Consider the following 24,681-nt stretch of genomic DNA (forward strand, 5'->3'; position numbering starts at 1 on the left):
AAAAAATTGTAAAATTTTCTCTTTAATTTAGACACAAATCACACAAAAGTAAGTCACAATGAAATCCTAGTAGCAGTTTAATATACACTGCTGTGCAGGTACTGTATATCAGCCAGTTGCCACCACAAACAGCAGCCCCATCATCACAAACATGACATTGCACTCCTGTGTGTTGTAACATAATGCATGGTAAGAGACATGTTTCCTGGTAGAACAGTGAACAGCCTAAAACACATCCTGTAGAATCTTCACATTCATTGATCAGCATGGCTTACAAAACAATTATCAATTAACTACTGAACGCTGGTTAATCGATACTGAATATCTGCAGTAACATTATTTTCAGTAACATTACTACACAAATACATTCTTATCACTTCAACTGATCAGACTGCTGACTGTATAGTTAAAGCTATATACAGCAATATATTCATGATTTTCACCTTAAATCAGTGTTGCAGCACACATTTCTAACCCTCTGGCTACTACAAATTGTATAAACATGTTCAGAAGCTTAATATTTCTAAAACAATTATATTGTTCTTTTTTTACTGACCCCTGTGGAGAACTTTTAATTTCTCCACTAGGAGGTCAAAGCTCAGGACCAGTGGATTCAGTGTCTTACTTTGGAAGGGTGGTTGAAACCTTTCCTGTCATTTAATAATTTTTCTTTTCCTTTACAGCATTTCAAAAACAAACCACAGACATTGTGGTAACATACAGCAAGTTCTTTTACCGTCCTGTTTTCAAGCTGTTTCTCTTTACACTGTGTTGTGAGAGAGAAGGCTATAAGAGGCTGTATGATAATCAATCATACGGTATTGGTAAATATTTTCAACCTACGTACTAAATCACAGCAAAGATTAGACAACAGTGTATTGCACTGTACCACAAACATCACATTACAGCTTAGAGCATTAAACTTTATTCTCTGAACTCAAGGTCCGCTTACTAGCTTTTTTTTTCGTGGAGCTTTCATCCACAGCCAGAACAGTAGTGGTGATTCAGGCTGAACACAGCTCTGTTAAAACAGGAGGTTCAGCCTGAGTAGCAGAATTAAAACGTTTAAAGGCACAGCAATTTGTAATACTCAAACTGATGTAGACCGTGAGATGCCTTTCAAAGTTCCGAAAAAGCTTGTAAGTAGACCTTTAAGATTATTGTGTTAAATCACACTCAGCACCCAGTCTATACTTTTGAATTACTGAAAGATTTTTTTATAATACTCCCAAGAATTTGGTTCTAGTTTCTATCAGCGTCTGAAAGTGTCTCAGAAGCTGAAGGCTGGGCTGCGTTTGTTTCAGCTTCGCTGGTGCTGCCCTCGCTCTGAGCCTTCTGCTCCTTGGCTGCGTGCATCTTCAGGTGCTTTTTAAGGGAGGACTGGTCGGTGTATGTCTTTCCACACTGGCTGCAGAGGAAGACCTTCTCTTTGGTATGGACCAGTTCGTGTCGCTTCAGGTGACCCGACCTGCTGAAGCTCTTGCTGCAGTATGAACAGCTGTACTCCTTCTCTCCTGTGTGAGTCCTCTGGTGCAGTTTGAGGCTGCTGGCCACTGTAAACTTCTTGCCGCACTCGTTGCAGCTGTACGGTCTTTCTCCCGTGTGCATCCGCATGTGTATGGTGAGGTGGCCCGCTTGGCTGAAGGTCTTCTTACACAGCTCACAGCTGTAGGGCCTCTCTCCAGTGTGAATCCTGTAATGTGTTTTGAGGTCCCCCAAGCCGTTGAACCTTTTCCCACACTGAGCGCAGCAGTACGGCTTCTCACCGGTGTGGATCCTTTCGTGTATACGCAGGTTGCCGGCATTGCTGAAGGTTTTGCCGCACTCCTGGCAGCTGTAAGGCCTCTCCCCAGTGTGAGTCCGCAAGTGGACTTTGAGCTGGTTATGTTCGTTGAAGCGCTTCCCGCAGTGCGAGCAGGAATACGGCTTCTCTCCAGTGTGGATGCGTTTGTGTATCCTGAGCTGACTGGGATGGGCGTATGTTTTGCTGCAGATGTTGCAGCTGTAAGGTCTTTCTCCTGTGTGGGTGCGCTTGTGGGATTTGAGGAGATCGGCCCGGCCGAAGCGTTTACCACAGTAGCTGCAGCTGTGGGCCTTCTCACCGCTGTGAGTCTTGATGTGGACGTTGAGCGAGGCTGCCCGACTAAATGTTTTGGGACAGATGGGACAGCGCAAAAAGTTGTCACGGACCTCCAATAACTCATTTGCGGGAACAGCGGGGGATTCGTTTTCCTCATTAATCACTACTTTTGGCTCCGCAATCTGTCTGTTTGCTCCCTCTGGTTCGATTTCTAACTCGGGGTAATATCTCAACGCATGCTTAAACTCTCGCTTAGAGAAACAGCCATTGTCATCATACGGCATCACACCGTTCTGCTCCTCTTCCTCGGTCTTAAAGAACTGCCCATCCTGCAAGTAATTGTCAGAAACAATGGTGACTTTAACTTCACTGTCACTGCCGCTGGAGTCTTGATCGAGACCTGTAGATGGCGACAGAGGTGCATATGCATCATGACTGTCCAAACTGACCTCTGTGCTCTCGTTTTTAATCGGCCTCATTGTCAGATTAAGAAGGGATGAAGGTTGGGAGAGGTCAATAGCACCGCTTTCCTCCAGGACAGGCTCTGTTTTTACAGACATGTTTTGGGTGGAGATGCCTACTTCTGCTGTATTCACACATGGTCTTTCTACCATATGATCAGTCTGCTGTAAAAAGGAGGCAGAGGACACGCTCCCCCTCATCTTGTCTTTGTGCTTCCTCCTGAAGCTCTTCTTGTCACTGCTGCATATGGACATCTTGTACATGCCCTGGCCTGAGTTGATGGGATGACTGTTCCATTCTGAAGTCAAAACCTTTTCAGTGGCATCTTGTTCACGAATATCTGTAAAACATTCAAGGGCAAAATAATATTATTTAGAGTCAAACATAACTACGTTACAACTAAAATGTTTAATTTGCTAAAAGCAGTGTAGGCACATTATAATTTATAGCTGCATTAATTGATTTTGTGGACACTTGGGGACTTGCCTTTGTCTTGCATATTTTAAATAGTACCTGACAATGTAGTATAACGGTGTCCTGGATGGTATTTTATTATTAATTTATTATGTTGTTATGCTGATTTATAAATCCAGCAGATATGGAGCAGCATAAGCTTTCATTTGCAGTTTAGTTTCTTTTCAATCTATAATTCTTTCTTCTATATTCTTCTATAATTCTCTGCAGCTTTGTCACTGCGAACGACCCGTTTCACATTACACATAGTCATTTGATGCATTTATATTAAGACACTGATCAGTGCAGCTTTAACCAGAGGATGCTTAAAGGCTCCCTGTTGTCTTTTCACTGTAAACAAACACTATAGGCCCTATTTAAACAATCTATAGTGCGAGGTCTATGGGCATACTTACACTAGGTGATCCGAACCATGCCCGAGCACGTTTAACCCCCAAAGTCCACTTCGTTTGACCAGTGTGATCGCTCCTTGTCGTGTCTGGGCCCGGGCATGGTTTAACGCACAGTACACATCTAGTGTGATCACGAACTGTGCATGAAACTCAAACTGTACAGCCGTGCGAGAGAGAGCGCTCTTCTTCAACACAAGCTGTATCGCGATGACGTAAGCATAGTTAGCAGCTTTTATCAGATTTACTGGTTATTCTAGACATACACGTGCAGGTGATCATTGAAAGTGCAGTCATGGCTCCCCATTCATTTAGAAAGGGGTCTGGTCTTTTTAGGCTGAAAAAAAAAAAATGCCCAGAGGTATTAAAAAGATGGCTGCCGAGTGACGGGACTCGCCTATAAGGACTTTGGTCCAACTCTATTGGATAATCTGGGCACAAAGTAAGGCGCAAAATGCACAAGGTTGTATTTAGTTTCTTCATTAATCATAGGTGTGTTTTGGGTCATCTCCCATGATGCAGCGTGATGCAGACCGACAGCAGAGAGAGACAGAGGTCCCATCCACCCTACTCCGTTTTAGTTTACAAACGGAGAATAAAAACTAATACAATATCCGTCCACACCTGCGTTTCCGCTGCGTTTTGGAGTTGATGTCTGTCTATTTTAAAATGACTGAAAACGCACAGCAAGGGCTCGTTCAGGTGCACTGGGAATGCGCATGCTAGTGTAAACATGAAGCAGATGGTCTATTCCGTAGTAACAGAAGATTTGGCGAAAGAATAAATAAATACAGACTAAGCATCAGACCAGTTTTTTTTTTTTTTTGCATGGATCAATAACGAGCTGGGACTGTTACTAAAGGTAACACGGGAGTGTGGAGGCAGAAAACAGACTGGGAGCTGTTGCAAAGTAAAAGGCGACATGCACAGTACAAGTGTAGGCAGAAGAGTGTTATTTGCACGGTACAGAATATTTTAATAAAAATATGATGTCAAAAACCCGGTCAGCAGCATTGTGTTTCTGCTTTGCAAGACCCAAACAGAGAGCCGAGCGTGAGCGGCTGTGTCATCGTTTCTAAAGTCCTCCGTTTTGGCCCGTCTTCACTAAAACGCAAATAGTTTTTTAGACAGCTCTGATTGAGCTTGGGACTGGTTCTTTACTCCAAGCTATTTCTCTATATGAACCTGGGGTCTCATTTATAAATGGCGCGTACACACAAAACAGGGCTGGAATCGTGCGTACGCCACTTCCCACGCAAATGTTATGATTTATAAAAAAAACAAACTTGACTTGGAGAATATGCTGTCCTCCATGCAAAAGTCTGAGCCATGAGTATGCATATAAACTGGAGAAATGAAAAACGGCTACTCGCAAGGCAGAAGGATGAAACAGTTTGAAATCATACTATTGTGTAAAACAAATCGAAATATTACCTCTGAGTATTATAGGCCAATAAGATTTAATATGTAAATATTATATGAGTTCATTTGCAAAACAGATGAAAGCCTTTCTGAATAAACAAACACCTGCACAATTAAAAACACAATAAGATAACTTGCAGTGCACACAGAAAGAACCATGACTTGGGAGAATAAACAAATACAGAGAAATCAGTTTTTGCAAATAAATAAATAAATAAAGGCCTGCCATGCTGTGCGCCAGTGTGTGGATGTTGGGTCATCCAGTGTGTCTTGCAAATACAATTATGCCCAATTCATTGTGAATATTCATTTTACCAATAGGTTTCATCTGGCTGGAAATGACATAAACAAGTGACAAAGACAGTAAGATAATGTGTTAGAGATGTTAATGATAAATCTTCAAAATTATTCACAACCCTAACAAAATAATCAATGGCAAAGCCTTTGTTTGCCATCACAATGGTTCTTATAATTGCTAACAAGCTTTTTGCATGTCTCCAGTGGGATTTCCGATGAACTCCTCTTTTGCGATGATCTCCAGGTCTTTGAGGTTGGAAGGGCTCCTTGCTATCACTCGGGTCTTTAGTTCCCTTGTTCTCGATGGGATTCAGGTCTGCACTCTGGCTGGGCCACTCCAAAATGTTGATATTGTGGTCTGTGAACCATTTCTTGGCCACTTTGGCTGTATGTTTAGGGAACATTGTTTTGTTGGAAGATCCACTGCTGCCCAAGACCAAGTTCTTCTGCAGACTGCCTGATGTTTTCCACCAATATCTCAATGTAGTCCTCTTTTTTCATGATGCCATTTACTTTGACAAGGTTGCCTGGTCCATTGGCTGCAAAAAAAACCCCAAACATTACTTTCCCACCACCATGCTTGACTGTGTGGATGTTGTTCTTGGGGTTAAATGCTTCTCCTTTCTTTCGCCAAATGAAAGCCACATCCCTGTGCCCAAACAACTCAATCTTCGTCTCATCTGACCACAGAATTGATGACCAAATGCTTTCTTCTTTGTCCAGGTGAGCTTTAGCAAAGGCTATGCGAGCTTTTGTGTGCCTGTCTTGGAGAGGTGGAGTCCTCCTTTGTTGGCATCCATAGAGAACAGCCTTGTGCAGTGTCCGCTGGATTGTCTGTCTTGAGATGATGGTACCAGAGTTGCTCAGATTCATCAGGATGTCCCTGGTGGTGATCCTTGGATTCTTCTTGGCCTCTTGCACTACCATTTTTGCCAGCGCAAGGGTCACTTTTGGCTTCCTATTACGCCTTTTGAGGCTTTTCACATTGTGGCACCCCATGTTCTTTCTGATTATGCATTGCCCTGTGGCCACTGAAAACACTAGTATATGGCTTTATAGGTTTTCCCTGTCTTGTGAGCAGCCACAATGCACAACCGGAGGTCCTCAGTATTGGTAAAATGAAATTTCACTATGAATCAAAATCTGGCAAGGGTATGAATAATTTTGGGATTAACTGTATGTGTCCTCCTCTGCACAGTCACTACTCAGGAGGGATGCGCCTTCCTGCAGATCGGTTATCAAGGGGGGTTGAGCTCCGGTGCCCCGTTTCCTCCAGTGCACAAGGTCACACTGGGTTAAGTCTTTTTTTTTAAGCTTGTCAGTCAGAAATTGCCGTCCTTACCTTCATGCAGTCAGTACGAATTAATATAAATGAGGGGCGTTGCACTGGCCATTTATAGGCAACTATGGGCGTTTAAAGTATGGCTCACATGCGCTACATTTCAAGTTGATTGTGATTTATACAGGGAAATTGGCGCAGGATGTGCGTGAACTTTTTTATAAATCAGAATATTTTTGTGCGTACACACTTTCTGTGTTTTGTCTGTACTCGACCTTTAGGCGTCTTTCAGATCCAGTTTTATAAATGAGCCCCTTGGACTGTGTGTTTGACCTTTTAGATGTGTAGACGAATGCAGAACATTAATTAACATTAGATCCTGTTCCCAGACAGTGTAAGTCAGTGCCCAATATGTATGCTGTATGTTTCATCCAAGGAGATATCACAGATTATATATTGTAATATGTAATAGTCTGGACCATTATAAAAAATAATGCTGTGTGTTTCTTTCAATGCATGCAGACTTTTGAACTTTATGTCTAACTCTGGGTTGACTCACACATTGGTCCACACTGTCTCAACCATAAAGTTTATGGCCTCATGTCAGCCATCTATGAATCACTGACACTGAAAATTCTAGTTATTGATTTGTGCATTTTGAAAGCATATACTGACATTTTAGGGTTACATATTTACATCTTCAGGTACATAGATATTTGCTGTATTGTAGAATTGTCTATTTTGTTCTATTATTAATAAAGGCAGGATATTTTAAGAGTTGTACTACAGTGTAATTAGTGCTGTACCGCACAGTGATCTCTAAACCTACCTCATAAACGTTTGCTGTTTTGAATATACTGAAACCTTGTTTAAAATCTGCTATGCAGTTTTATGTATGTTTAGTTGAACACACACATCGCCTGACGTTACCCTATTTGCTGACAATGCAGGGTCTGTCTGAACAAAAGGTCAGCCGCTGCACTAAGCGACACTGTCCGCTGTCGTGACAAACACCCTCCATTATTCAGCGAGCGTACACTTCCATACCTCTGCTGGCAGACTCCGTGCTCTTCTGTGCGAACAGCAGCCGCTTCAGGCCCTCGTTCTCAGACTCTATCCTGTGTATTGTGCTCTGGTACTCGGACAGGGTTCTGTCCACTGAGTCCAGGATGTCGCTCACTGTCGCTTTAAAGATCTCATTCAGAGAAGACTCCAGGAAGATTTTCAGATCACTCGACTTGGCCATGTTAGACCGAGCGGTTGTAACGTTAGACAACTCACCAGACGGTTTGTACACAGCTGAAAGTATCTTGAAAAAAAGTGGGCGTGTGCGACTCCGCTGCCGTGTACGGAAGAAACAAAGCAGAGACAGTCGCATGAAAGTGACGGCGAGGAGAAGCCGGATTATTTTTTGCCAACATGTCTGTAGTGCCCCCTGTTGGTATGGAGTGGAGAAGTTGGATCAACGGGGACCCTTGTAGCAAACGTTACTGTTAAACTGTTTCCACAAATAACCACGGTGACAAATGGTGTTTAAATAACTACAAGAAGGACTGCAAAACCATAGCAGCACTTCTAGGTCACTAGCAAACTACTAACTGCGAATGCTAATAGTACAAGTACTGCTAACCAGTCTCTAACTTCACTTTACTAAATCACTACAACTGCAAGGGTGCTGACATACATGCTAGGTAACGTTAAAGTTAATGCTAATATTTGAATACCAACAGTCATGCTAACCGTGTGCTTGCTTAGGTCAGTTGTAAAGTTAATATAGCTAATAATGCTAATCATGTAAATTGTTGATAACTAATAACAACGTTACATAATATTAATAACGTAACGTTACGCTTCTTCTACTAACCTTACGTAAATTAACGTTAATGTGCTAACGTTAGTATGCTGTGACATATCTACTTTAACTGCAACACCGTTAACAAGAGTGCTAAGTTAATAATAATAATAATAATAATAATAATAATAATAATGGAAATGGTAATTGGCTAAAATGCTGATTATACTCATTTTGAATACTAGTGTGACCACTCATAAAGCTAACGTTAGCTAATAATGAGTAAAGCTAAGCATGTGAATGCTGATGAATGCTAATTGGGCAAACACTATCAAAAATGCAAAAAATAATACCAAAACGAACAAGATTTCTAAAGTGTTACTTACATCAATTAATTAAAGCTAACTAAAAATAGTTTAAAGCAAATAAAATAGAAAAAAGTATGTTAAAAGAAGTATGCAGTCTATGCAATTTCTTTGTTAGAGGTACTCTAAAAAACCTGTCATGTCTGTGTTAAACAGGTTTGTATGTGTAGACCAATAGAAAGAGGCACAGCTAATGCCAGTGCAGCTAATGACTTCAGCACATAGCATCTGGATACCTTCTGGTTTAACCACATAATTCCTGGTGTCATTTGCAGTAAGGAAGCTGAGCCACTCCCCTAATCTGACCTGTGTGCTTGCATGCCTTCAGGGTTGGTGGGCGTTGGCCTAGGCCTCTCAGGTATCTCTAAGCTTTGGAGTCATCTGCCAATCACAATGTGCCTTTTCTTCCTGTTTGTTGTCACTCAGCTGCTTTCTCTTTATTTCTGTCTTCTAAATTTCCCCCTTTTTTTCCCACCAGACACATCTGCTGGGAGACAAACGGGACAGAGAGAGATGGAAGTCTGATCTTGATCTATCTAATATGGACAGGAAACATCAAGAAGAAGGCGGAGAACCCGGTTCAGACTAGGACTTGCATGCATCTTTATGCGACTCCACGCACAGAAATGCTGCTCAGCTGAAAGGGAGCAGATGTGAGGCTTGTTTGTTGTGCGCGGCAGGTTCAGACATAATCAACGGAGGGTTATTTGTATGCTTGTGTGCATGTGTGTGTGGATGAATATGTCTGTGAAAGCACAGCTCTTTGACAGTGGTGTAAACCTAGTATAACGTAGTGGTGTGTCTTTCCCTCCCACAAAACTTGACTTAAAACCTCACAAGCCAGCAGATCATATGACGTTACTTTATAGAGCCTGGAGAGGGTAAGTCATGCTTCACAGTTGAAAGGTTCCTCCTAATGAAATTTTTCTTTTTTTGTTTTTTGAGGTTTGAAAATGTTTAGTTTAATCTATGTGCCATGTTCAGTGGTAAAGAATGACATTCTAGGCTAATGTTCATCCTCTTTAGACAAATTCTATTATGATACACATATTTATAAGTCATTTAACAACTTTCACTTCAAACTGTGTGGCTGTGTTCCTCTTTTTATTTCATTCTCCCTGCTATCGTTTTTTAAAATATTTGTACTTCTCTAATATTGTGTTTACCATTCTGTCAAGCCTGTGATGTTCTGTATAAACTTTCCAAGCATTGTAAGCAACTTCTGCTATTTTCCAGTTAGGGCAGACTGCAGTTTGTCTGCCTGAAAGCATCCTGATTTGTTGAGGATGAAATGGTGTTTCTTTCTGTCGTCTGAGCATTTCTTTTTATCATCAACAGTGCTGTCAAAGATAACATCACACACAAGATTAACTGTGTTATCACAACACAAGATGGCGAGACATTGTAATCAGTACTGTTTAATAGTAGAAAGAGCCAAATCATTTTGAAATTAATTTGATTTAAACTGTCAGATTCTCACTTATAAGCCCTAAAGGGAGACAGTACTGCTTTAAAAAATGTTGATTGAAATTTTATTATCGCCACATTTTTTGTTTCAAAACACAGTGCGATATATTTAACTTAACTGACGATCCTCTTTGTTAATCTTCTATAATTCTTGTACACGTACTGTAGCACTTCTTGAACCCTGACAGGAACTGAGAAGTGAGCACCCACACAGGAAATGTGGTCAAGGTCTGTCCCGGATGTTGGTTGCATGACGTGAATAGAATAATGAAGAGATAGACAGTGAAGGATAGAAACAAAGTGTGACGGAGAGAGGGAGAAATAACTGAAGGTGAGAAAGAGTAGGCAGAAAATAACAAGATTTGAGGTGAGATATTATAACACCCCCACTACAAACATGGACAATGTTTTGTTGTTGACCTTCTGTTGCTGGCCTTGGTGTTGTCAGGAGAGATGCCCTTGGTTTGTTTTGACAACATGCAGTTCAAATTTTGACTCTTTCACTGTTTTATCCTTTGCCCAGAGTCACAGTGCAGTCTGCCAATAAAATGATAAAACACAGGACGCACGACTGTTAAACTGCTCACCAGAAGCAACCCCTGAACCCCACCCTCTGCCTCCCGCTTAATCCACGGCGTACACCTCTATCTCTCTTTCTCTCTTGCTCACTTGCTCGGCTGATTTTTCTGTGACTGCGGTCAGGAAGTACAAACATGCTTTTGTGACATTTCACTTAAAGTCTTTTGCACTGCACATCTGCAATGCTACACCAAGAAGGTTCACAAAATTGACATATGAGCAGTGCAGGCTACAAAACAGACAAGCATCTTCTCCGAACTGGATTATGTTGACATACGAGTGGTGAGTGTGGAGGATTTTTGTGGCTTCGGGGCTTTAAATTATTTTATTTCAGTTCTGGTTTAGCTTGGATTGTGGTGTGTAATTTAAAATGCTGTCCACAGCAGTTTTAAAAGTACTCCTTCTCACAGATAAATAGAAAATAATTTAGAGCCACTACAAAGGCGTCACTATTACTCAACAACCAAACATAGTTGAATCTAATGAATGGCTTTTTTGTCTGTTAGCTCATGAGATGTTCCTTCTGGAGGTTCCCCAAAGTTTTTTTTTCAAGTGGCATTGAAATAGTTCATGAAGGATCAGTTTAACAGAACAATTTTGCATTTGTTGTTGCACAATATCGGGCTCCCATAATTCGAGAGAAGAATTTCTCATGTTGCTTTAGATAGGGTTTAATGTTTTTTTTTTCTCTTGTCACAGATCTGTGAATGGCGCTATTGGAGGTTGTGACATGCTTCGGGATTTCACGTTCATGGGATCTTACAAAATGATCGTCCTTCTTACAGCAGAGGAGGACATTTTGTAGCCAGACAACGTTTACAGCCACAACCCCTTTTACTGAAACCCAGCTACGGAACTGTCTGAGATACATGCTAATGGAGGAGGAAAGCTTGTGCTCCTCTCTGCCAGATATTACGGATTCAGTCCTTCAACAGCCTCAACAAGACTCATGCATCTCAATAGACCACCAGTACATTAATGGAGAACAGCAGGCCATTGTGTGGGGCGAGACAGAGGTTCAGATAAACCAGGCACATGGGACAGATCAACTCCCTTTCTCTGAGGAGCCTGAACTGTGGGAGCAAATAATATGGCCGGTGACCTGTACCAGTCCTCACCTTTCCTTCGCCACAGTGCAGTGGGACATGCCTGATCCGTCTGCGGGGACGTCTGCACTCATGACTGACAGTGGCTTGGCCAATAAACTGGACTCTGGCAGCGTGACGAGTCTAGACGCAACTTCTGAGTCACTTCACCAATCTCAAGTTGTTAATGCTGAGCTTTTCACACTGGAGGACAGAGAGGAAGAAGATGGGTTTCATTCACAGTGTCTGAGCTCAAATCTAGAGTGGACGGGAAGCTGCTCCGAGGTATGTTCTGTATGTGATGAGATACAGAAAGAGGTGTGATGTTGTCATACAGCCATTAATTAGAATTTTGTCTACTATTTTTACGCATTTTCCATGTGCACATACACTTTCATATACAGTTTCCTGTATCAGTAACCCTTCCTTCTCTGAGCAGGGACTGACTCGACTTTAGCCTCACCACCTCAGTCTGTATCTCTTTAGAGAAACGTGTTTGGGTTACTTTAGTAGGTTGAGCAGACGTGGGAGGGCTCAAGTAGACATAATGTTGGTCAGATGAGGCTCAGAGTGCAGCTCTTTGCGCGTGAACACGCTGGAAATCACAAGCTTTCTCGCACAACTGATGTTCATGAGCCTGTGTTGCAATTTCCAGCCATGTGATGCTGCAAATGTGCAAGAGCCGACGACACAGGAAAAGGAAGACACAACACATGAGCTGTTAGACAGTAATAACGGTACGTATTACTCAGAGCAACATCTTAATTAGGTGTTAAATAGGAAATGTTTTTCCATTTGTCGCGCAGTTTGACATTACACATTCAGGATTATTGGCTTCTGGAGTTTGCTTGTGGCCTGCTAATTTTTTTTAATCAGAAATGACGTCTGGTTTAACTGCAAAATGGTGACGTTTACCTTCTTCTAAAATGTCTTTTTCAGAAATCCCCCTGAGGACAGACTCAGAAGAAGAGGAGGGACATTCAACAACCTCTGATTCAGTTGAAACTGTGGACTTAATCGACACTCTTGAAGAGATTGAAGGCTCGGACAATGAGGCGGACGGCTTTGTAGATTTAAACCCAGAAGAGGAACAGGAGGAGCCCGCCATTCTGTTGACTGGACAGAGAGACTCGGAGGAAGAGCAAACTTCAGCAAATGTTGTTAAGATTGAAGAAGAGAATAAGGAGGGAGACAAGGCAGAAGAGGAGCAGGGTGTGACAATTGAGTCTTGTACTGAAGAAAGTGAAGAGGCAAAAACTGTCAGTTATCTGAGTGATGTGTGAGTATCATGGATTTCATATAAGAAAGGGGAACAGGAAGTGTTTATTAACAGTAAAAACTTCCATTATATTAATCATGTCACAGTTTTGTTTGCTATTAAAACATTAATTGCATATTTCATTTACTCTCTGTAGGGAGGTTCCTGCTGAGCCACTACAAACCGACGATACTGGACCAACCATAAACCCAGATAAGCTAATTGATCTTCAACAGTCAGAGCTTTCAGAGGAAAGGTGGTGCTCAAGGACTGAAGAGGACACAGAGATACTAGAACGGTCACATGAAGATCCCACAGGGCAGACCGAAGCGCAGGAAATGTGTGAAGATGTAAGTCAGAACGTGGACCCTGAACAGTCAGAGGCCGTGGACGACAACGAAGAACCATCGATACAGTTGGCAGATAATGCAAAGAGGATAGATGCCTCACAAGCGATACTAGAGCTGACTGAAAAACTGAAGGAGACAAGTTTAGAGTATCAAGATTGTGATCAAACAACTTCACAAGACGCCGAGCCTGAGAGCTGTGAGTCCGAGCAGCTTGAGATGACCAAAGAGTCGGAGCAGAACCAAGCGGAGGTGTCACATCAAGCAGAGGAGCCACACTCCACAGACCTGTTGCCCCATCTGGAGCAGTCGACGCAGATGGAATTGACAGAAGAGTCAACCCAACCTGAAAATGCAGACCTGCCAGAGCAGTCCACTCAGTCAGAGCAGACAGTTCGTGTTGAAGCTGAAGACCCTCGAGTGGCAGAGCAGCAAGCACAGACGGAGCCATCAGAGCAGAGTGAGCAGCCGCTGCAAACGGCCGACTCGCCTCAGCCATCATTCCCTGAGCAGCTCGCGGGACCAGAGAAGACGGATGAGACCGAAATAACACAGCAGCTGTCTCCTGAGACTGAGGTCACACAGCAGACAGCCGAGGCCGAGTTAAACCAGGTGGACAAACAGGCTGAGACAATTCGGGATGAAGAAGTACGAGGTAGCGAGGACTGGTCCGTACAGACAGTTGTCACAAATGGAGAGCAACCCAAACCCCCCAACACAGCAGTGCTTATCATGAACGGAGGTGAGGTGGACATAGAGATGGCCCGCCACCTTGCTGAGCGGCTGTACAAGTTGGATGGGATCCAACGTGTGGACGTGGTGAAACACTTAGACAAAGAGTAAGCTCAAATAATACATATCTTCTATCTTCCTTTCTTGTGTTATCAGCACTGCAGCTAAATCCACAACTGGTCAGTGAAGCTCTCAGACGCAGAAGCGCTAATGAATGAATTCCATTGTTATTATCGTGTCATGTATACAACGTCCAAGACACCATAAATTCAAATAAGTCACAAACAGTCCTGCGTATACATTTTCTAACATTAAAGTCCAAAAATATAGAACCAACTTAAACAACTTTCAGAATAAAATCTTTAGACTTTAATTTTCTACAACAAAATTCAAATATCACTGGCAAAAGCATTTACTGTTTAGTAATTAAGGTGGAAAAAGTCCACCTTGCCTCCTTCTCTAGGCTTTTGAAAAAATATGAGCAAACGTAATGCATCAAAATTAAACAACCTTTCTAATTTGTGACCGTCTGTTCACCACAATATTTCAGGTTGGGACTTTCCACTTCAACCAAACCACAGAGCTCACACAACCTGTTTTCCTGAATATTTTTGAGTCAGCCAACATAAATAACCAGATGAAGAATGCTGGCTCTCAACTGTGCAACTGGCTTCTAGATAAACAATATATATATATATGTGTGTATCTAGAAGCCAAATATCTTCATATATATATATATATTGTATGTCTATGATATTGGATTTGACAAGAAAAATATACAGCATATCCACCTCCTCAAAGATTGAGTGAAGCCCACAGAAGATGACTGTGTAATTTATTCCATATAAACACATTATTTAATGCATAGAGCCCCTTTAATGTTACATGGCAGCAGATAGAATAAATAATATCTGCTGCTATGTAACATTAAAGGGGCTCTATGCAGATTTTACACATTAAGATATGTTTACTTGTCATAGTTCTTGGCATAGCTGTTCAGTCTGTTTAAACCTATGGTTAAAACCAGTTGTGTATTGTCTTCTGTAGCTTTGGAGGAGTTTTCAAATGTCTGAGAAAATACTGGGCTACCAGTCAATAACAGAAAGTCTGTGTTATAAATTGGGTGTGTGAAGGTTAAAAGACTTTTGCATTTACATGCATTTATTTGAGTTGTATGAGGGGAAGTGTAGGATCCAGTATTTTTGGAGTTTGACCCATACTAGTAGTTAAAAATCAGGATGTATCAACCTTTGCTGCCTGATTTGGTTTTTCTGATCTGTCTGTTCAACTCCCCCAACTTTATGGAAACGCAATACTGAAATGCTGAATTACGTCTTTAAAGAGTTAATCAATAACAGGCTGAAAGGCAGTGTTTTACTTCTTCTGTGTGGCATGTCATATGGGATTTTGGTTGTCATAATATTGAGATTTAACTAAAATAGAATCCATTTTTTTATTTTGACCACATCATCTTCCTTTGCCTCCAGTTTAGATTGAAGCACCGATGATCATCCCCAAAATATTATCATCATTAGAATCAAGATTCTTGATTTGCCTTGAAAACTAAATACATTATATCATTTCTAAAGAGTAAAGTGATAACTCTGATGCAGAATGTATTTTTTTTCTCTCTTTAGTAATGACTTCAGTCGAGCTGTCGGGGAGGAATACCTCAAATTGTTTGACTTCACCGGGCAAACTCTCGATCATGCCCTGAGGTGAGAATTACAGAGGTGGCACCTGGATTGCATGCACTGACATCTCTCATAAAAGAACTTGTAATCTTTTTTAAATTTTCCTTTCGGTTTCTCTCCCTCTCAGATCTTTCCTGAAAGTGGTGGTACTGATAGGAGAGACCCAGGAGAGAGAGCGCGTGCTGCAGCATTTCGCCTGCCGCTTCCATCACTGCAACCCCGACTCCTTCACCTGTTCAGGTGAGCCTCAGCCACGGTTTACTTGCTGTTGTTTTGTTTTCTGCTGAAAGAGACAGCAGCGAGCACTCAAATGTGACAGATGCATGTGTCATTTGCCCTCTTTTTTTATATCCTCAGGGGCTGTGTTGGCTCTTACGTGTGCTTTGATGCTTCTCAACACTGACTTGCACGGCCAGGTGGGAAACATTTATGATGGCCAAAGTTTTGTTTTGACATGACACTGTGTTATCAGACGTTCTCTGTGAGGCATTTAGTTAATCGCATGTTTTGTGTGTGTTAACAGAATGTAGGAAAATCCATGTCCTCTTCTAAGTTTGTGTCTAACCTGGATGGGATGAATGAAGGAGAAAACTTCAGCAAGGATCTCTTGAAAGTAATGATTTTTTTTTTCAGAAAGCAAAGTCTAATCCTTGTTGGTAAAGATTTTTTAACCTTTCCCTCTCATCTACATTTTAGAGTCTTTACAATTCCATAAAGAGTGAACCGCTGGAGTGGGCTATGTAAGTGGACTAATATAGATACTGAACATCATTTGTTCTTCCTCATTCATTCTTCCTCGATTATATCCTTCACATATATATATATAATCTCACACTCTAGAATCTGTCTTTGCATTTTGAAGTGATGAAGAGGAATTAAAGAGCTCTGTCTTGGTGGACGAAGATGCAGCAGACGACGCGCCAATGCGCTCAAAAGCCAACCCCTTCCAGGACGTCCCTCATGACAAAAAGGCCTCTGTGGTCAAAGAGGGATTCCTCCAAAGAAAACTCCATGCCGACATCGACGGCAAACGCAGTGAGTGAGACACAAACTTGCATGGATGAACTGAGCGTCACCTAGTATCTGTTTAGTTTATATAGCCTTGGAGGAGAGTCAGATCCTGTGATTTAGTTAATGTGACATATGACAAATCCACAGCAACAGTAGATCCTATGTCAGATGCGGTTTGGTGTTGTGTTAGGGTAAGCTGAGGATTGCAATTGGAAGATATGTATCGCAGCAGTGCTCAAGTAATTAATGTAATGTAAAAACAGATTTTTCTATCTTTTGTGACCCCATGGCAAAACTCTGACCTCCTACAGGTCGAAACAAGAATACATATGAGATGCGGAAGTGGTGATTTAATTACAGTTTTATTTTATTTTTATTTATGTTTATTTAATGTATTATTTTACTCATTGATTGATTTTATATTCGTTTGAATGTGTTTGTTTTAATTTATCCCCATTTAATGTTTGAAATATATTTAGTACACTGAATCTGAGCACACCACATTATCCTGTAAAGGTTTTTTGGGGGTAAGCACTCCTGTCAGTTAAATAAATAAACGGATTGTATAAAATTTAAACCAAAACTATATAATATATATAGAATAATGGAAACTTACATATATTTTGATAATTTCTTTGCTGTAAAGTTTTAATTTGTGATATCACTGTTGTCTAATCTTCATGCACCTGCTGATTTGTTGTGGCAGCTCCTTGGGGGAAGAGAAGCTGGAAGACTTTCTACGGAGTGCTGAAGGGGATGGTCCTATACTTACAGAAGGTCAGAATTTTTTTTTTAGCATTATCCAGTAGGATTCTCAAATCAATGTCATTAGAATTTTCTCTACAATAAATATTTATAGAATTTATAGTGATTATAAACACTTTTCTGTAATATCTCCTCTTTGTGTGTGTGTCAGAATGATTACAGGAGGGATCAGCCGGAGGAGGTGGTGAGTGTGCACCACTCTCTGGCCGAGCAGGCAGCCGACTACACCAAGAAGCCACATGTTTTCCGCCTGCAGACGGCTGACTGGAGGGTTTTCCTATTTCAGGCCTCGTAAGTCACAGCCGGAGTGTGAGTGTGTTTACGTGTGTCGGAGAGTCCAACAGTCAGTGTCAGAGCTCTGTGTGTTTTCCTCTCAGATCCAAAGTGGAGATGAATTCATGGATCAGCCGCATTAACCTGGTTTCGGCTCTTCACTCCTCGCCTCCGTTCCCCGCCGCTGTCGGATCTCAGAGGAGGTTCTTCAGGCCGATCCTCCCCGCCTCGCAGTCTGCTCAAACTCTGGTACGCACTCCTACTTGTTTTTCTTAGTGACATTAATTCTCTTATAAATAAATACAAGTCGTTCTTTTAAGTTATATATTTCAAGTTAATTTCAGTGTTACAGTGCATATTGGTAAGATGAAAATGTCACAGGTTCAATTCCTGGGAGATTCTACCAATTCTGACTCTACTGTCCACCAGTTGACATATTTATACATATACCAAGCCACCCCTATATACAAACTGCTCCAAAATGCTTGTTGTTGAATCTAGCTCATGTTTTGCTTAGTAAGTCACACAATACATGTTCCTGGACTATAAAGTAACAATGCAATGACAAAGGTTGTTTTTCACATTAGAAGCAATTACCATGATAAACATGTAGAGTTATCTTAAAATCACACACATACTTTTTCTGAACAGCCAATAAACTGTATTTTTGAATGTAACCTTAGCTATACAGTGGCCACTGTGGCTACATGTGAGAGTTAAGGAATAATAATAAATGCTGTCTGTGGACGTAGCCACCATGACGTCACCTATCGGTTTGTGGGCTACCATTTTGAAGCCTCGAGGCTGGCATTTTGGCCGTTGCCATCTTCGATTTTTGGAACCAGAAGTGATCACAGTGGGATGAGTGGGTGGTGCTAGTTATCTTGGTTAGCAAGATGCGTCCGTAATTCACATTAAATGTGATATTAATTCGGATGCTCATTTTGGCTATCGAAAAAAAGGGTTAAAACAAAATGTACTTACCAGAAACAATAAAAAGCTGAAAGTGTCTTTTAGTAAAACTAAACGCTGAACAAGAAGTTTTTAGCTAGCCGTAATGTTACAATTAACTTTCATGAACTGAAATTACACTGTGTAAAGGTTTCTAGATAAAAAATCAGACAGTACCCATAAACAAGTTCAAGGCTAGTTAAATATACACAGTGCAGTGGATACTATTCACCTCTATCCTGATTGACAGGTCACTGTGGTAGTGACTTGTAGACACGCCTAAAGTACCCTGCTTTATTGTCTATTTTACTCTATATGGGACTATAATTTACAAAATATACATCATGCTGTATTGAAGAAGACTGGAAACTAGCGATTAAGATCATAAACTCATTAGGAAAGTGTTTCTTGAGGTAATAAATCAAGTGAAAATTAGGGTCATTCTCTCATAGACTCATACTTCTTTTTGCAACCAGTGGAGTCGCCCCTGCTACACATTTTGAAGAAATTAGACTGTGATGGGCCGCCATGGTCTCATTACTTAATGGGCACACTAACTAAAGTGATCAAAGGTCACTCATGAATCAAACTTTTCATTTGTCAAAGAAGGAATGTGGTAGTCCTTCTATTAAAAGTTACGTAGTTTAGTCTCACTTTAAAATCAAACCGTCTGTCTTCAGCAGGATTAGCATTAAATGGATTTGCATGAAATCTACTCCTCTTTCTTGTTCCCTGTGCAGGATCGTCAGCTGCAGTCTCATGCGGGAATGCTGAAGTCTTTCAAGGCGGACCTGTTGTACCTTCAACAAAACCTACCAGAGGGAAAGAAAGCCAAAGCCAAGGAGCTGGAGGAGCATCGCGTCAGAGCAGAATACCTGCAGCACGAAGTAATCAAACTGTTCTCATTGAAAGTGTGGGTATACCAGTGTAAAAACAACCTCAAGTGACTCTGGGTCTTTTGTTCAAACCTTTCAGATGTGTCGCTATGAGATCTATATCCACGGGCTGGAGGCCTGGAAGAGCTTGAAAAAGACAGGGGACGATGTGTTGAGCACCACAGACCTGACCCTCTTTGATAAAGCTGTGTGCGGTGACTCTGTGGGGGAGGAAGAGAAGGAGGAAGGAGGGCTGAAAAAGTCCTACTCTAGCCCCTCTCTGGAGCTGGAGCTGGCTCCTCCGACGGTGATCAAAGTCAGACGCAACATCTCAGAAAGACGGACTTATCGCAGAACCATCATCCCCCGATGGAATAAAGAGGCCTGAAACGTGTTTCCCTCAGAGGAATTCATTAATTTCTGCTGTGAGCAGACAGGACTTCAGTCTTTGAGTTTGTGGAAGCACTGAGCAGAGGGGCAGACAAACACCAAAGTCATATGTGAAATCTGCCTCAGCAAGTTATTGTTTTGTTTTAGAGTTTTTCTGCAGTTTTATCTTGTGCACTTTTACAAAAAATAACCCGCAGTCTCTCTCAGGATAGAGAGGGTGGAGGCCTGATCCATATGTTGAGTGGCTCAAAATGTTTGGACTTAATTTATTTTATTTTTTTGAGTTAACTTTAGTCTGTAGTAGTACTAAAAATAGTACAAATTTGCTTACATTTGTTACTTTTCTTTGGGCAAAAATGTGCCTTTAATCTGTAAACCACTAGAGGGGGCTGTAGTACAGTACATCTCTGAGTGAATGGACGTTTGTTTTTCAAGAATCCGAATTGCACTTTTATTGTTTTTAATATTGTGTATGAAAAGAATTCATGATGTTGACGTCACTTACATATTTTTTCCAAATGAAGGGTTAATTTCCAAAATGTTATGAAGTGTTTTCTCTTTGAGGGAAAAATAAAATGTTACTTGATTTTTTCATTAAATATGGGTGAGGCTGTTTATGGATGCTAACACTTTTTGTATGAGGGCCTGCAATTCAGTTGTTGTCTCTAAATTTAGATGCAACAATTAGTAGAAATTCGAACATTTGCTCCACAGTCACTGGTTCTGTGAACTGTAACGTCAGATACAAACTTTTTCTCTGCTATAACAAGATGAGTTGTAAAACTAAAAGATGCAACAATAAGAATATCTGCTAGAGATAAGATCACACGTATGTGCAATGTGATGAAGCATGCACAGTAAAGTAAGAGAAAGGTTAGTGTGTGTGTGTGTGTGTGTGTGTGTGTGTGTGTGTTTCTGACCACTACTATATATATTGCATTTTTTCTTTAAGCTTGCTTTTAGCTAGAGAAACTACAAATTCTAATCTCAAACATGTTTTATTTTTTGGATAAAATTCTCTGTTTTCATACATAACTGTTAGCTCAAATAGGAAGAAGGCTTTTTAAATATTGATCACAGGGCCACAGTGAGTGTTGACTGATCAAACTTATAGATGAACTCAGAGTTAAATCGACCTGGAGATCCAGTGGTCTTAGAAAAGTATGATAATAATTTTACAGTCACTTTTCAAAATACTGCATGTCTAAAGTTGATTGAAGTTGATGATTCTCCTCACGTGTCACCTCAACTACAAACAACAAAACAAAAGGTAGACTAGGCCTGCCTGTGTTTGTGTGTGTGTGTGTGTATGTGTGATCGCTCTCAGTGGCACGGGCCCAATTTTGTTCTCTTTCAGCCTGACATGTCAAGCAGTGGTTGACTTGGGGCAGTCAACAATAAGAGCAGGATGTCTGGAATCAAGCCCCCCCTCCCCCCAACTCCAAACACACATACACTCTTCACACAGGAATGAGATGCAACAATAGAAAACGCAATGAAGACTATACACAATACAGACGGGGACACACCGTCCTGTTTGGGTGTCCGAATCGGATCACGACACGAGACAAGCGGACGTTTTGCTAGAGCTGAATTCCGCCTTGTGGATTTTTCGGACGTCATCTGTGGGGCTTAGTTAACGTGATAATGCTCAACTTCTTGTTCTTTGAATGGAAGCAATCTCCATTCATTCACAGGAATGACAACAGCTCATTAAGATAAAGTCAGATTCTGCAGATGAGGGTGACTGATGGCCCTCATGAGTGACAGGGGCTCGGGGCCATCACAACACCTTGAGGGGCGGCCTGACACGCTGAAAGGCGACGCCATCTCAGCTAACCTACATACTCTCGGGCCTGTGACGAAATGTTACAGAAAGGGGGCAGCCATTAGCGCCACTTGTTTTTCAGATCAAATTGAAATGTTTAATCTGTGCTAAAGGTGCTCGTTTGGACGCTGGCGTCGCAGAGGAGCTCTCGACCAAAAGCTCTTCTCACATGGCCTGTGGACCATGACTTCAGCGGCGGTGGTGGCCTTGTTTTGTGAGTGCCATCTCTCTCCACCTCTCCAACAACAATAATGACCGGCTGGAGCAGCAGGGGCTGCATTAGCTGCTGGGTTCAGAGGGCATCTTTCCCAAGGAGTTGGCCTGTTTTTGTTCCATCTGCGCCACTCAATTCTCGTGCTTTGTGCAACTCAGTCAGGCCTGGGTGGGTAATTAAAAAGGCAAGAGCTCAAGTTGTGGTCATTAGGGGCTTGTCCAGCATGGGACAAAAAAAAAGACCCCGACATGTAAGGTCACTTCTGCCCTTTTCTTTTCCACTTTCCACCCCCCCACACCTCAAACATACAATGTTGCTTTGATGTTGCTCAACATCCACAATGGCTCTGCAATGCTCAGTAAATATAAGCCACAAACACCTGCAAACACTGCCAGAAAACATAAACTGTACTGTAAACACTCACATTCATCCCTGGGATTTTTTTTTTTCTGCCCTCGATGCTCCTCCTGACGCATATTCTCCATCTGCTGCTGACGCCTCGCACGCTCTACTTGTTACTTTTTATCTCCTATCTGCACTAACACTTGATTTCTCCCACTCTGGCTGTTGGAAAAACATTTTCTTTTTGTCTCCCACTCGGCATCCTCCCCCTCCTCTGTTTCTCTCTCTCCATCCATTCGCTCTTGACTGCTGCCGTTGTGGTTTTTCTTTCTCCGTCCAGGGCCCTTGAAGTCTCTCTGTCATCCTTGCAGGGGTTTTGTTTTTCCACTGAGACTCCATTCAACTCTTTCACTGAGTTGTTAACTTATGACTCTCTTCCTCTTCTGTCCTGCTCTTATCCAGCACACTCGTGTACTTTCTGACCGTTGACTGCAGAGAGCCAAACACACTCAATATATTCGGTTTTCATATGAGTGTAAATTTCAGTGGGAGGTGATATTCTTTTATTGCTGTAACTTGATTTGAAAGAAATGGGAGGCACTGAAGAAAAACATCTTACTTGCCTTTTTTTTCTCCCAGACCGCACTCATTAGTGCGGCTTTTCTCAGGACCCGACATTTTCATTTTATTTGCCAATCAGACCCAAACATGAATCACCCTTTTGATTTCACCAGACCCAACCCTTCATAGTCCCCCTTTAACAAATGCTTTTTGTAGGAAAGGAGCCTCTCATTGAGAGAGTTATAGCAAGTGCCTTGCTTAAGGGCATTTCAACGCATGACCTCTTTTTGCCCTCTCTTCTTCCACACACACTCCTGCCTCTGACAACACTCCTCGGGCACAGACTCGGTGGCTTTTAAGATGCAGAACAAACATTGCGGATGGGATCTTAAAGCCGGCGCTCCATGGGTCAATGCAACGTATAGAGCGGAGCAAGAATGTCTGTGAACTAATCCCCTCCATCTTATCTCGTTTCATCTTTCAGCTCATAGGAATTAGTTTTAACTGTAGCACTCAATCCAAGTCTATCAATGTTTGAATCAATTCTTTTTTCTGATTGATAATCTTTAGTCTACTGTGCAATTCAAGGATAAGACAACATTATGGAGATATGTATGTGATGTTGAATGAGCTATTTGTCAGCTGCGTGTTTGACTCCCCCGGCCTCCACAGGTCAACTCTCTCCCTCGGGGCAGTACCTGATACCTGGCAGATTTTATCCACCTCGGTTTGTGTGTAGTGTTGAATGTGTGTGTGCTGTGTGTGCTTTGAAAGGTGTGTTTTTCTTGATGTCTTCCAGTCAATGGTAGCTTCCTTCCTTCAGGGCCTGTGTGTTGTTTAATAGGCTGGTAGGACACAGGGCACCTGTGTTTCCTTCCTCCGCCTGTTCCTGCACAGAAACACCCTCTGTTTGACCGCGTTGCTCTGTTTGACTGGCACATTTGTTCTAGATTCATTATGAATAAAGGTGGAGGAGAGTAGATAGCTTCTTGAAATACAAGGACGGTGTTGTCATTTGAAGTCCGCACAGGTGGTCTGAGGCCTTTGGATGGCAAGGTCGTCCAGTTGATCCAGAATGAAATATCTCAACCTTTACTGGATGGATTGGTACAACATTTTGCACAGACATTCATGGATCCAAGAGGATGAATTCTACTGACTTTGGTAAATAAATAATAAGGTTGACACTTGTGGTTTTTAGTGAAATGTCTTGACAGTTATTGGATGTTGAACTTAATGATTAATTTTTGGTTGTGGAAACAGAAGACCTGGAAGCACCAACTTACTTAGTTATTTTACATTATATAAATATTAGATATATTAGATATTTTTTGGTTAGACTATTTTAAATTGTCATGACAACAACTGATTACAACTTTGATTATCCCTTAACCTTTCATCTGGTTATCCTGGCGTCAAAATTGTGTCTAATACTTCACTACAATACCAGCGAAACTAATGACAATATCTTCTGCCCAACTGTACTTTCTGTTTATGACTTTTCATATTGGACATGGCTCCACCATAGACTGTATAAAAGAAGTGGACGTACCCGCTGTGACTTCCCTCGGTGGTTTGTGGACTACCATTCTGAAGCCTCGAGCTTGGCATTTTGGCATTCGCCATCTTGTTTTTTTGGACCCAGACAAGACCATATTTGAATGAGAGGGTGGTGCTAGCTAGCTTGGTTAGGTGCAGCCGTAATTCACTTTAACTATGATATTAATTAAAAGTGAAAAAACAGGCCTA

General features: G+C 41.6%; 2 protein-coding genes across 4 annotated transcripts; one reads left to right on the top strand and one right to left on the bottom strand.

The window, feature by feature from the left end:
- Positions 1-6: 6 nt before the first annotated feature.
- On the bottom strand, positions 7-8,159 carry LOC123981518 (zinc finger protein 723). The gene is made up of 2 exons (XM_046066389.1): positions 7,451-8,159; positions 7-2,882 (listed from the first exon to the last, which is right to left on the bottom strand). The coding sequence occupies exons 1-2, from the start codon at positions 7,779-7,781 to the stop codon at positions 1,243-1,245; spliced, it is 1,971 nt and encodes a 656-aa protein (XP_045922345.1). The 5' UTR covers positions 7,782-8,159; the 3' UTR covers positions 7-1,242.
- On the top strand, positions 7,468-20,586 carry LOC123981516 (PH and SEC7 domain-containing protein 4). Of its 3 annotated transcripts, none has more exons than XM_046066388.1 (18): positions 7,468-8,094; positions 8,836-8,918; positions 9,039-10,888; positions 11,306-11,976; positions 12,347-12,428; positions 12,631-12,970; positions 13,107-14,135; positions 15,666-15,746; positions 15,850-15,962; positions 16,080-16,138; positions 16,246-16,335; positions 16,419-16,462; positions 16,585-16,757; positions 17,440-17,510; positions 17,650-17,789; positions 17,876-18,020; positions 19,463-19,609; positions 19,698-20,586. In XM_046066388.1, exons 4-18 carry the CDS (start codon positions 11,476-11,478, stop codon positions 19,983-19,985), a joined length of 3,303 nt encoding a protein of 1,100 aa, XP_045922344.1. In that variant the 5' UTR covers positions 7,468-8,094; positions 8,836-8,918; positions 9,039-10,888; positions 11,306-11,475; the 3' UTR covers positions 19,986-20,586. The 3 variants fall into 3 exon arrangements, with proteins under 3 accessions (XP_045922344.1, XP_045922342.1, XP_045922343.1); XM_046066386.1 differs by having other exon boundaries at positions 9,039-9,213; XM_046066387.1 differs by having other exon boundaries at positions 7,468-7,690; positions 9,039-9,213.
- The last annotated feature ends 4,095 nt before the right edge of the window (positions 20,587-24,681 follow it).

The sequence above is a fragment of the Micropterus dolomieu genome, linkage group LG13 (genome assembly GCF_021292245.1).
Source record: "Micropterus dolomieu isolate WLL.071019.BEF.003 ecotype Adirondacks linkage group LG13, ASM2129224v1, whole genome shotgun sequence".
Lineage (NCBI taxonomy): Eukaryota > Metazoa > Chordata > Actinopteri > Centrarchiformes > Centrarchidae > Micropterus > Micropterus dolomieu.